This window comes from Salvelinus alpinus, chromosome 3 (genome assembly GCF_045679555.1).
Source record: "Salvelinus alpinus chromosome 3, SLU_Salpinus.1, whole genome shotgun sequence".
In the NCBI taxonomy this organism is placed as follows: Eukaryota; Metazoa; Chordata; class Actinopteri; order Salmoniformes; family Salmonidae; genus Salvelinus; species Salvelinus alpinus.
This window is the reverse complement of record NC_092088.1, coordinates 26613494-26626314: the sequence shown is the minus strand read 5'-3', so window position 1 is coordinate 26626314 and position 12821 is coordinate 26613494. Positions and strand designations below refer to the sequence as shown.

The window sequence follows — 12821 nt, the reverse complement described above, 5'->3', positions numbered from 1 at the left end:
GCAGATTGACGAAGTATCACCGGACTTCCTGACATGTCTCTCTAACCTGGTTGTGGATCACATGCGGTGAAGCATTCATTTCCCACAGAATGCCGACTCGTAGTCCACTGTGACTGTAAAATACGACTATGGATTTCCGATTTGATGCTCTGCGCTGCCATTTACTGCTGGTTTTCCAAGTTCAGTTCATGATCTTACTGTCATTTTGAAAATCTTGTCATCAAATCACAAAACCCCAACATGGCAACAAAGTATTTGTGAACAGTGATTTCATTGGGTGAGGTTAACGAAGTGTTTTGAGGCCATTTTTATGAAACGCCGTGGATGACATTCATTGAAGTTGTGATTTGTGTGTACTATGTGTTCTATGTGTATGGTTTCTCACGTCTACCCTACCTTTTTGTTTGTCTGTCCGTCACAGATGGTGATCTGGTGTGTGAGCGCACGCTCAAGTACTTCCTGGGCATCGCAGGCAGGAAGTGGGTGGTGAGCTTCCAGTGTGAGTTCAGAGTTCCGTCACTGTAATTTGTCCCCTCACCACAGACAGATTTAGGGAAACCAGTGTTAATGTGAAACCACAGGGAAGGGAAGGTTTCTTACGTAACACAGCTCAAGGAAAATGGGGATTGTTTGTGTTGCCGAATATAAGCATTATTTTTGTTCCTATACTCCACAGGGATTTCCGAGTGCTTCAAACAAGGGACAGTCTTAAATGAGGTACACTCTCTGGTTGCATGTTATATCCCAAGAGTAGATTACAGTATATTCCATAGGTTTCCCATTGAGTTAATCTCTGTTTGTGAAGCATGGATTTTAGTTAGTTCTTTTCTTGGTAATGTCCTGGTAATTTTTCCCCCAACGTCTTGGTCGTAAAAAATACATGTTAATAAAACATTTTTATTTCAATGACAAATGATACTACCGACTTCCCTATTAAGAATATTTTAACCCCTCGTCCACCCCCACAGACGTCATTTGAGGTGCGAGGAGACGTTGTGAACGGACATGATCACCAAGGGCCCATGAGAGCACGGACCACAGGGGACACAAGTGTACGTTTTACACCTGTGCTGTTACACCTTCACTATTACACCCCGTAATACACACCACACCCCATATCACACCTGCACTATTCCATCGCAAATGTACACCTAGGTATTCTATTACAACACATTACCCCATATTGCATTTAAACGAATACACCCCCATATTACAAGATGTGTGCAGTCTTTTACTTTTTCAAAACTTTTTGCTGAACAGATTATTTGATCTCCAGCACCTGCTTCAAACCACTAGATGCGTCATCTTGGAGTGCACGCCTAGTCTTGCTTTAAAAAGTCAAACCCATTTTCTGATGGCGCTTTCATCTCCTTTTGGAGTGGGACCAGACCTGAAAGCAGCAGCAGAGGAACCTTTGCAACTGAAGAGGAGAATTTGAAATGGCTTGATGTCATGTTGGTATTATTGGCTGCTTTGAGGAGGCCCCTAATTGAATTAACCAGTAATTTCAGGCCTATTTGAAGGACCCGATTACAGTCTCCCCACCTTGATGGCTTCAGACACACTGCCGTGTTCATATTCGCTCGCCGTCGCCAGACGAACAGGACAGACAGTCAAACCGATAAATTGGTATTCTAGGCGTTTGTCACCAGAATGCTGATTGCAAGATGTGAGTGGCATGGTGTGTGTGTGTGTGTGTGTGTGTGTGTGTGTGTGTGTGTGTGTGTGTGTGTGTGTGTGTGTGTGTGTGTGTGTGTGTGTGTGTGTGTGTGTGTGTGTGTGTGTGTGTGTGTGTGTGTGTGTGTGTGTGTGTGTGTGTGTGTGTGTTATCATGTCCTCATGTCCTTTAATTCCACCTGAAGGGCATTAGGTGTCTAAATGAGAAATATGTAAGCGAGACGTTTGTTCATCAGACCGCCACCGCGGGCTAGCGGTCATTATGGATGGAGACCGAAGTGTTGAGATTGACCGTTTCTCAGTCAAATAGGTTGGCGCTTTATCTTCTAAAACAGTACCATCCAACCGAATCGTGGATATTAGCCTAGGCTTTGATGTGAAATCAGTGTTGTCGCTTTATATGGCTTGACTGGCTATAAATAACTTTATTGTTTGGACAAATGTTAACTATTGATAATGAAGTACTTCATGGGATACCCATTTAGAACATATATTTTCCATGTATAGGCCTAAATTAACAGTAAACAGTAGAGATGTGCCTGACTGGCGGTGCACTTTACCAAAAGCATGGATGTTACCATGGAGAATTCTGTACAGCTTGAGACTTGTTTTTGTCCCCGTGTTCTGTTTGACACCATACTGGATTCAAAAGCAGTTAGTGCTTTTGGTTTAATACAGTGTTTTCCCTACCATTGTATAGGCAGGGTGGAACCCCCCCCCCCCCCCCCCAACCTTGGCTCCACTGGTTTCAATGGAACGTTATGGTCCCACAGGACCTGGATGTTGCTTTGGGCCTTTGTGACCCACCTGGAAGAAGGTCTTATCTCCTGAATTGACTAAATCTAAACGGAGCTCCTGTCTCTCTCTCTCCCTAGCTGCTGATGAAGGATTACGAGATCTGTTTCCAAGGCCCTTTCACCGATATGACCACTGGTAAGTAACTGCAACGCCGACCAGAAAACAACCCGCTACAGACCATACTACACAATCTCACCTCGCCAAGAAATGGGTTGAGGCTGGAACACTTAAAAAAAAAAAAATATATATATATATATATATTAGAAAATACCATTGATTTATTTGGCAATGGTGGATGTTTAATGTTTTTGTGAAAAAATACAGTTCGCCCCCTCATTCGAAATAGAAGTCCATTTAAATTAGAAGTATCGTCAGTTTCCCCTAGAGCCTTTTGCAGGTGACAGCTAGTCGGCTGAACTTTGGGAACGTTGGCTAATGGAACAAGAGAGATATTATGCTGTTTTAATTTGTGTATAGATATATATTTTTTCAAGAAAGGAAAAAAGTGAAAAGGCAAAAAGGAAGAAGCCTGGACGTCAGGAAAAACACAAGGTGGCCTTCATTTATGGAAAGCCTCCCCAGGACTCCTGGTAGTACCGCTGTCTCTTTAGAGACAAGAAAATGAATCCACGTCGGTCTACCCAGTCCCCCTCATTTACCACTGTGAACTGTAGGACTCACACACTCACTCACACACACACACACACACACACACACACACACTCTGGCATAGAGGAGTAGTTCTCTGACGTTGGGAACAGTTTGAAGCCCATTGTTCTGTGCCTGTCAATTTATTGAATGGTTATAAATTGCAATGTGCAATGGGAGGGTTGAGAACTGACTGAAAGTTATGGATGAGTCATAGCTAGAGTTTAACAACCAGCTTGGATCTCAAACCATGCTACAATATAAAAGTTCAAAGAAATACCGTGTTCCTATGTCTTCACATGAGTGACCAAAGCAAGACTTGCCTATTTTTAAATTAAGGTCAAATTTTAAAACTTGTTTTATTTTTAAGACCAACAAAATGAATAAAGTGAACAAAATATGCATATATTGGTAGTGTTTCAACCCACCAAACTATTTGATTTTCTTCAACTAGACCAAAAACAAAGTTCAGCAAGTCCAAGTCCCAGAAAGTCCAAATAGAATCGCAACAAAAAAAATGTCCCAAAGTTAATCAAAAGGCAAAAATGTGCAATCCCCCTTCAAAATGTGACCTAAATAAAGTTAGTCACACACACACAAAAAAAAACAAGATGGATCTCGGATGGTTGTGGGAGAGGGAAATCCAGCCTGGTGGAGATCTTACAACAGCTCAATGTTAAGGCTTCCTCCAAAACAAAGGAATCCTTTTGTCGTTGATTTAACAATCCACAAAAATTAGCAACAAGTGTAACTTTGAATGCTTAATCTAGGCTACTTAAAAGCTTTTCCACACAAAAAAAACCTCATCCAGGTACACACACACTATTTCCCCCAAACTGCTCCCCTTCCTCTTAAAGGGACATTCCCTCTTAAAAGGGATAGTCCACTGAAATGACAATGGCGACCATCTTAGCTTTGCCAGTGCAAATAATGCAGTCGGAACTGGCAGATGTATAATAGCATGAAAATGAAAATACACAAAGGTTTAACTTTGCAAGGTTTTTAAAACTTTAAACCAGACATATGTACATATCACCTCACTTGTGGCAGTCACAAGAGGAGCTACAGGTAACTGCCAAAATAAAGAAAATACCAATGTGTCTTAATAATAGGGTGTTGGGCCACCACGAGCTGCATTGGCCACCACGAGCTGCATTGGCCACCACGAGCTGCCTTGGCATAGAGTGTCTGGAACTCTATTGGAGGGATTTGACACCATTCCATAATTCAGTGTTTAGTTGATGGCGGTGGGAAACGCTGTTTCAGACACCGCTCCAGAATCAAATCAAAGGTTATTTGTCACGTGCCGAATACAACAGGTGTAGACCTTAACGTAAAATGCTTACTTATAAGCCTCTAACCAACAATGCAGTTCAATAAATAGAAAATATTTACTAAATAAACAAATGTAAAAAAATATATATATAATTAAGTAACACAAAATGACATAACAATAACGAGGCTATGTACAGGGGGTACTGGTAGAGATATTATGTGCGTGAGTACAGGTCAGTTGAGGTCATTTGTACATGTAGGTAGAGGTAAAGTGATTATGCATAGATAATAAGCAGCGAGTAGCAGCAGTGTAAAAACAAATGGGGGGGGGGGGGGGGGATCAATGTAATAGTCCAGTGGCCATTTGATTAATTTTTCAGCAGTCTTTCGGCTTGGGGATAGAAGCTGTTTAGAAGCTTCTTGGACCTAGATGTGGTGCTCTGGTACCGCTTGCTGTGCGGTAGCAGAGAGAACAGTCTGACTAGGGTGGCTAGAGTCTCTGACAATTTTTTGGGCCTTCCTCTGACACCGCCTAGTATATAGGTCCTGGATGGCAGGAAGCTTGGCCCCAGTGATGTATTGGGCCGTATGCATTACCCTCTGTAGCGCCTTACGGTCGGATGCCGAGCAGTTGCCATACCAGGCGGTGATGCAACCGGTCAGGATGCTCTCGATGGTGCAGTTGTATAATTTTTTGTGGATCTGGGGACCCATGCCAAATCTTTTCAGTGTCCTGAGGGGGGGGGAAAGGCGTTGTCGTGCCCTCTTCACGACTGTCTTGGTGTGTTTGGACCATGATAGTTTGTTGGTGATGTGGACATCAAGGACCTTAACTCTCGACCCGCTCCACTACAGCCCTGTCAATGTTAATGGGGGCCTGTTCGGCCCTCCTTTTCCTGTAGTCCACGATCATCTATTTTGTCTTGCTGACACTCATCTCCCATAAGTGTTTAATTAGGTTGAGATTTGGTGACTAGCACACACACACACACACCCTTTAAACCAGCTATGCTCCTTTGAGACCCCTCTTTCAAAGTCACTAAGATAACTTATTCTAGCCATGGTAGACCCAATAATGGGCACTTTATACATGACCCTAAGCATGATGGGATGTTTTAATTGCTTAATTAACTCAGGAACCACACCTGGTTTCAATATAATTTGTATCCCTCATTTACTCAAGTGTTTCCTTTATTTTGCCAATTACCTGAACATTATACAGCAATTCTTTGCCCTTAGGGGTAACTGTGGAGTAAAGTTGGTGCCAAAGGTCTGAAAACATGTAAACACTTCTAAATTGTCTTAAGACGTAATCTTTCACTCTTCTTGGAGACTCTTTTTAGTACAGTGCCTTCAGAAAGTATTCACACCCCTTGACTTTTTCCACATTTTGTTGTTACATCCTGAATTTAAAATGGATAGAATATTTAAAATTTGTTTACTGGCCTACACACAATACCTCAAAATAGAATAGTTAAAAAAAATTCTTTTACAATTTTAATTAAAAATGAAAAGCTGAAATGTCTTGAGTCAATAACTATTCAACCCCTTAGTTATGGTAAGCCTAAATAAGTTCAGGAGTGAACATTTGCTGAACAAGTCACATACTAAGTTGCATGGACATGATTTTTGAATGACTACCTCATCTCTGTACCCCACACATACAATTATCTGCCCCACACATACAATTATCTGTAATGTCCCTCAGTCGAGCAGTGAATTTCAAGCACAAATTCAACCACAAAGACCAGGGAGGTTTTCCAATCCCTCGCAAAGAATGGCACCTATTGGTACATGGGTCAAAAAAAAAAATCTTACACTGAATATCCCATTGAGCATGGTGATGTTATTCATTGAAATTTGGATGGTGTATCAATACACCCAGTCACTACAAAGATACAGGCGTCCTTCCTAACTCCGTTGCCGGATAGGAAGGAAACGACTAGATCCAAGAGGAAACCTGGTTCAGTTTGCTTTCCATCAGACACTGGGAGATGTATTCACCTTTTAGCAGGACAATAACCTAAAACACAAGGTCAAATCTATATTGGAGTTGCTTACCAAGAAGACAGTGAATTTTCTACTTGAAAATCTATGGCAAGACCTGAAAGATGATTGTCTAGCAATGATCAACAACCAATTCAACCGAGCTTGAAGAATTTTGAAAATAATAGGAAAATGATGTGTAATCCAGGTGTGGAAACCTCTTAGACTTACCCAGAAAAACTCATAGCCGTAATGGCTGCCAAAGGTGCTTCTACAAAGAATTGACTCAGGGGAATGAATACTAATGTAAATTTAGATATTTTTGCAAACATTTCTAAAAACATGTTTTAACTTTCTCATGATGGAGTACTGTGTGTAAATGGGTGAGAAAACATATATTTAATTCCATTTTGAATTCGGGCTGTAACACAAAATGTGACCGACTGGCTCAATTCGGTCTTAGGCAGCAACATTTGACGCAAGGAAGCAGCACATTTTATTTATAAAGCCCTTTTTACATCAGCACATGTCACAAAGTGTAATACAAAAACCCAGCCAAATCCACAAACGGGAAGCAATGCAGATGAAGAAGCACGGTGGCTAGGAAAAACTCCCTAGAAAGGCCGGAACCTAGGCAGAAACCTAGAGAGGAACCAGGCTCTGAGGGGTGGCCAGTCCTCTTCTGGCTGTGCCGGGTGGTGATTATAAGAGTACATGGCCAAATGGTGTTGAAGTAGTTTTTTTACATTGGTTAAAAGTAGAGACTCAGAGCTAGCAAATTGTCAATCATACACTACAGTTGAGGAACAATAGGGAAAGTAATTCTGCTTTGAATGTTGATAAACTGGAGAACTCTTGTTTGTCTACACCCATTCAGCATCGTTCACACCCTCTTTAAGCTTTAGCACCACCCATCTATTTAAGGATTCACATGTGAGGCTATGTACTAATCAACCAAAGATTTCAAGACTAAAGGCTGGTTTATACTACAGGTGTATTCGTAAATTTAATCTGGAGTGCCAGAGTGTGTTCTGGGTGTTGTCAGATTGGCCGCTTTGTAAATTCGGAGCGTTTCGCTTTCGGGGCGCACACTGGACGCTCTGGCCAGAAAGTAGGGTTGATCCGAGCGTTCTGACCTGACAACAGCAGTCAAGCACCCATGTCAACTGGCTAATGTTGGCTAGCTTGCTGACTAATTCCAGACACAAAAGAGAGAACAGCTCACTCTAACCAATTTACTCGCCCTAGCAGAGCTGGTTGGTCTTTTTTGCCAACGTTTACTGACACCGGCCATATTCAACGGGGGTTGAGCGTTTGTAAATTTGTCAGTTATTCTGCGCTCTGGCACACTCAGATGAGAGTGCTATGAAAAAGTTGTTGCAGTGACTTTCTATTGAAATTGATATTTGCATAGTGGAGTCTTAAGTTTTTAATACGCGATACATAAAACAAAACAAAAGCCGTGTTAGACAGGATTACCTACACATACTGGCCAGCTCAAAAAGACAGAAGCGTGCTATATGACCAATCCGAACTCATCTGGCATGTCCACCACACTCATTATCTCGGCTAATCGTGGCTAGCGGGATGGTTGCTGTCTTTCTCGGGCTTAACCAACTAGGCTTGTAATTTAACAATTTTATTCGTATTCACAGATGGCATACAAGTTTGTTATTAAGGCACATGAAAGTTCACATGTTCAAGAAGGCATTTCTGCAACAACAAAAAAATTACATTCAAACGGCTCTCCTGTGAAGTAGTGACCCACGACATACGCCTAGTTTTCTGAATCGGGTCATACATCTGAAAATGTAGCTAGCTAGCTAGACTATCTTACCCGTATACATGGATGGACGCCTCTCTCTCTCTGTCACGGATTCCATGGTTGCCCTTAGTTTGAAGATGTAATCCGGAGACTTGTTTTATACGTCAGCCTTTGTGTGTTCTCTTTTCGACTTCGTCTGCATATTTGCAATCAAACGCCAGAATTTTCTCCATGTCCTTAGCTATCATACTCAACTCGGTCCTCCAGAAAGTGGAGAGCAACACTGAAGCAGTTCTACTACGTGATATCTTTAAATAAAGCCGCTTAAGAAAGGATTACCTAAAATTTACTGACCAGCTCATGTTATGGACAGAAGTGTGCTACATGGCAGACCAATCCGAACTCCTTTCGCGGCATGTCCAGCCCACTCAATATCTCAGCCAATCATGGCTAGCTGGAAGGTTGCTGTCTTTTTCCGTGGCTTAACCAACTAGGCTCGTAATTTAACAATTGTATTTGTATTTACAGATGGCATACAAGTTTGTTATTAAGGCACATGAAAGTTCACATGTTCCAGAAGGTATTACTGCCCAAAAATGCATTTTTGATCACTTAAAAAAAAAACTGTTTACTTTCAAATGGTGCTCCTGTGAAGTAGTGACGCGTGACATAAGCTTAGTTTCCTGAAACGAGTCACAAGTGGAATAAGTTAAGGGGTATGACTACTTTCTGAAGGCACTGTAGGTAGTTGGAGGTTGAGGTTCAATCTTCTCCCTTCATCACAAATTTGATAAGCGGCAAACACTGATGGAAAGAGACTGTGAAGGTTATCTATATCTTGTCCTCTCTGTCCACGCCGCATTAGAAGAGACACTGTTCGGAAGAGGTAGAGGAGAATTCATATTCCGTCATGCAAAAACATTTCTTCTCCGTATGATGGATGGATGGATGGATGAAGGTCTTGGGGCATCAAAGTGCTCCTAATGTGTATTTCTGCAAGCTGGATCAATGCAGGCTTGGCTAATGGGTTTGCACGTGCACTATAGATCAGGGGTTCTCAAGCTTTTGGGGCCTGTGACCCCTTTTCTGATAGCAAATTCATCAGGCACCCCATCATAATCAGAACACAACTCGAGTGAGATAAAAAAAAATATATATATTGCATACAAGGAGTTTTACCATGACTTCGGCAGTGCATGGCCAGACAAACCAATTCTCGGGCCCTGGGAAGGAACATTTTAAAGGCCCGGCTCTTAGCATTAGAAGGAAAATGTTGCCGTTTCCAAGCTAATTTCCTGCAGTTCTACACATTTTGCAATGAGGCAGAGATAGATACTTGCGGTTTTAAAGCTTAAAGTAACTGCCCACTGTTTCCAGATTTCTATGAATCATGACCAATAAGTAATTACATTATGTGGGAAACAGATTTCCATAATAAAAAAAAAAAGGTAATTACGCATGTTCAAAATCAGCTTTTCTGTGTTGGAATGGTGTGGGAGTACCCCAACAACAGAATGGTGTGGGCATATACCGGTCACTAAAAATATTAATACAAGTAGACCGCTGATTGGTCGGCTCAATGAGGAAATGACAAGCACTTTTTAAACGGTTGTCTGTTTTGAGTTTGAGGTGGGGGTTTTTTGTGTTTTTTTCTCCCAAAGTTTATTTACAGGGAACAATGTTCCCTGTAAATTTTTGGGGACACTGAGCAAATATTAGGTCTTGTGAGCGGAAACTTGAACATTCTTCTAATTTTTTTTGCATCTTTTGGCGTGCGTTTACAGTAGACACTGAAGGCTGTACCCTGACAGTTTTAGACAGCCACAATAGTATATTGGCTACTATTTGAGCGTAATGTAGGCCTACCAACAAAACCAATTAAGCAAATCCCATAACATTTTCACATGGAAATAGCTCATGATATCTATGACATCCTATAGTAGCCTATATGTGGTGTTCAATGCTGGCATACATTGCGTAAGACAAATATATATATTTTTAAAAACATTATGAAGGGCTTGACATTGATTAATGTAACACCATGGGCCAAATAGGTGAATGTAAATTGTATTGTGTTGTATGATGCAAGAAACCACAAAATAAAAGTCATCATTATTACCATACAGAGAATTAGACAATGTATTCTACACCTCTGCCTATGGGCTTATTTGCATATTCAATTCAACACTGACCCTTTTAATTAAGACATAAGGTTTTTACCTGACTGGCTTTTCAAAGAAATGTAGCCTACACTTGTGCTCTTGTAGTAAGCAGTAACTCCAAATTGCTGACCTATACTTATCTATAACTGGTCTAATAACGTCAAAGAATATCAGAAATGTGCACACGCGTGGCTCTGATCTAAAAAAGCACATTCACTCTCGGGTGATTTGAAAGACCACTCCTGGGCTATCCTCACCAATATAATTCTACTCGAGTGCGCTCTGACTCTGCCTACTACAGAGTCACAAACTCAATCTTGAAAAGTTAGGTTTGTTGCATTGAAAAGGGGCTGATATAATGTTGATTGGATCACAGAAAAAAACGTTGCTCTGTATAGTGCAAAGTAATGGGGCGACCTCGGTGACGTTCAATCTCTTTCGTCTCTGCGCGGCCTGGCATTTCTTCTGCGAGGCAGTCTTGGAGGTGCATGGCCACTCACCCGTGAAGCTTAGAGGGAACATTGGCCACCAATACGACTAGGATGAGTCAACATTTTGGGTATGAGTTAACAGGATATTAACTTTTAAAAGTGAGATTTTCACTGGACAGTTACACTAATTTAAAGTTAAAAAAAATACAAATAAAATTGTAATTGGTGGAGTACTGTGAATACCAATGTCCCTGTGAGCCTCCCAGGCCCATGTTGAGAACACAAATTGTAGATTCATAATATTACATTGTATTACTTATTCCAAAATGCTTTAATCTGTTGTTTAAACGGAGGGGGTGGACCCCCCGCAGTACCTCTGGGGGTCCGTGGACCCCACTTTGAGAACCCCTGCTTTAGATTACGTGCTAAATGTCTCTAGTTTTAGCGGGTGTGCGTGCATGCATGTGTTTGTGGCTTTCTTTCACGTGGAGAGGGTACACAACTGGAGTCTGTTCTCGGCAACATGTCTCAACAGGATCTTCATCTATTATTTACCTGCCTGCTTCCACTGTGTTTATCATATACAATAAGTGCAATCTATATCATCTCTACATCATGTGCATTTACTTGGCTTTCCCCAAATGAGGATTTTCTTGAAGTCGAAAATATTTTTAGGTCGAAAATGTTTAACTTTTTGCGTATTGAATAACGAGGTTGTTATTGCAAAAGATAATTTATCTGTGACTTACCAGACTGAATAAAAGTTAAGTATGAATAAAACCTAAGAAATTAAATGAATGTGGTTTTGGTTGCACTGTCTGCGCTGGAGACTTGGCGTTTGTCTACGAGTGCCACTTTGTTGGTGCAGATTTTTTTCCCGATTTCACTGGGATATAGAGTGCAATTACAAAGTGCTGTGAACACGAGCCCTGAAAGCAAAGAATCATCAACGTTGCGGTTCGTTTCCTATGTGTAGCTTGTTGATTTACACACAATGTCATTTCCGTTTCTAACCTTGTAATGTTTTGGAATTAAGTTTTTCTTCCTGAAGTGAACAAATTCTTGGCTAGATCCACAAAATATATTGTTTTCAGTAAATGTTCCTTCCCCCATGTTTCTTGTCCAACAGTCTGTCCTGATTCTTGAGCACCAACATTATACCCTTTTCAAACTATAGCGACAAACTTTTCACAGCGTTTTTTCCAGCCACTACGGTGAATGCGTAACCAGGCTAGCACAGTGAAGGGAAGTACAGCTCGGCTTGACTCTGTTTGTGCGGACTCGTTAATGTGAAAAGGGTACAGAATATAACTCCGCAAAACAAGCCACCCAGTGGTTGTCCAGGAGAAGGGCTGGACACCCCTGGTATAGCCAAGCAATGTGATGGAAACTCTCTGAACATCACACCACCTGTGGATGAAGACCGACACAAACGATAAACAAGACAGACTGAAGACATTAACGAAGTGAATAAAGTGATACTTCAAATAAAAATGTACAGTATATCGTGATATTATGTAGTTATAGTACGGACAGTGGAAAATATTGTGATATTACTTTTTGCTCATTTCGTACACCCCTACTCTGACGATGAGAGCGTGTAAAAAGTGTTCCAATCTTCTCACCGTATGATATCATACCCAGAGGTCACCTCGGGTTTAGGTTGGTTTTGCGACGGTGTAGTCATTCATTGGCCAAGGGAACCGTGGAATAATGTTAGAGGAAGGAATACAGTCTGGTACCTAGCTGTTTTTGGACGTTGAAACTTACCAATGGCAATGTGTAGCCTGTGTCCGAAACACCCTAGTCTTGTCCATTTTGTTCAGCTCCAATGCTTTGACCATGTTCGATCCTCTGTCAGTGGTCATACATACTTGACGTGACTCTTTCAAGCCCCGGGATGAAAGTGCCTCCCTCAGCCCAGCTGCAATTATGCCTCCGGTGTGGTCGTCTGGGAAATAAGAGGTCTGAAGGCATTCACTTTGCAGCTTACAGTTGTCGTCAATGTTGAATCGTGAGGCTAATGTATGGCTCTGTGGTCCGGCTTGACCATAAGTCGGCAGTGGTAGAGAAGAGTGC

General features: G+C 41.5%; 1 protein-coding gene across 2 annotated transcripts in view; it reads left to right on the top strand.

Moving 5' to 3' along the window:
* The window catches only part of LOC139570451 (breast cancer type 1 susceptibility protein homolog), a 50222-nt gene that overhangs the window by 21793 nt on the left and 15608 nt on the right, over positions 1 to 12821 (top strand). For both annotated transcript variants that reach the window (XM_071392339.1, XM_071392340.1), the window contains exons 15-18: positions 422 to 499; positions 677 to 717; positions 969 to 1052; positions 2553 to 2610. In XM_071392339.1, the coding sequence (XP_071248440.1) occupies positions 422 to 499; positions 677 to 717; positions 969 to 1052; positions 2553 to 2610 (261 nt within the window). The remainder of the gene's footprint in view (positions 1 to 421; positions 500 to 676; positions 718 to 968; positions 1053 to 2552; positions 2611 to 12821) is intronic.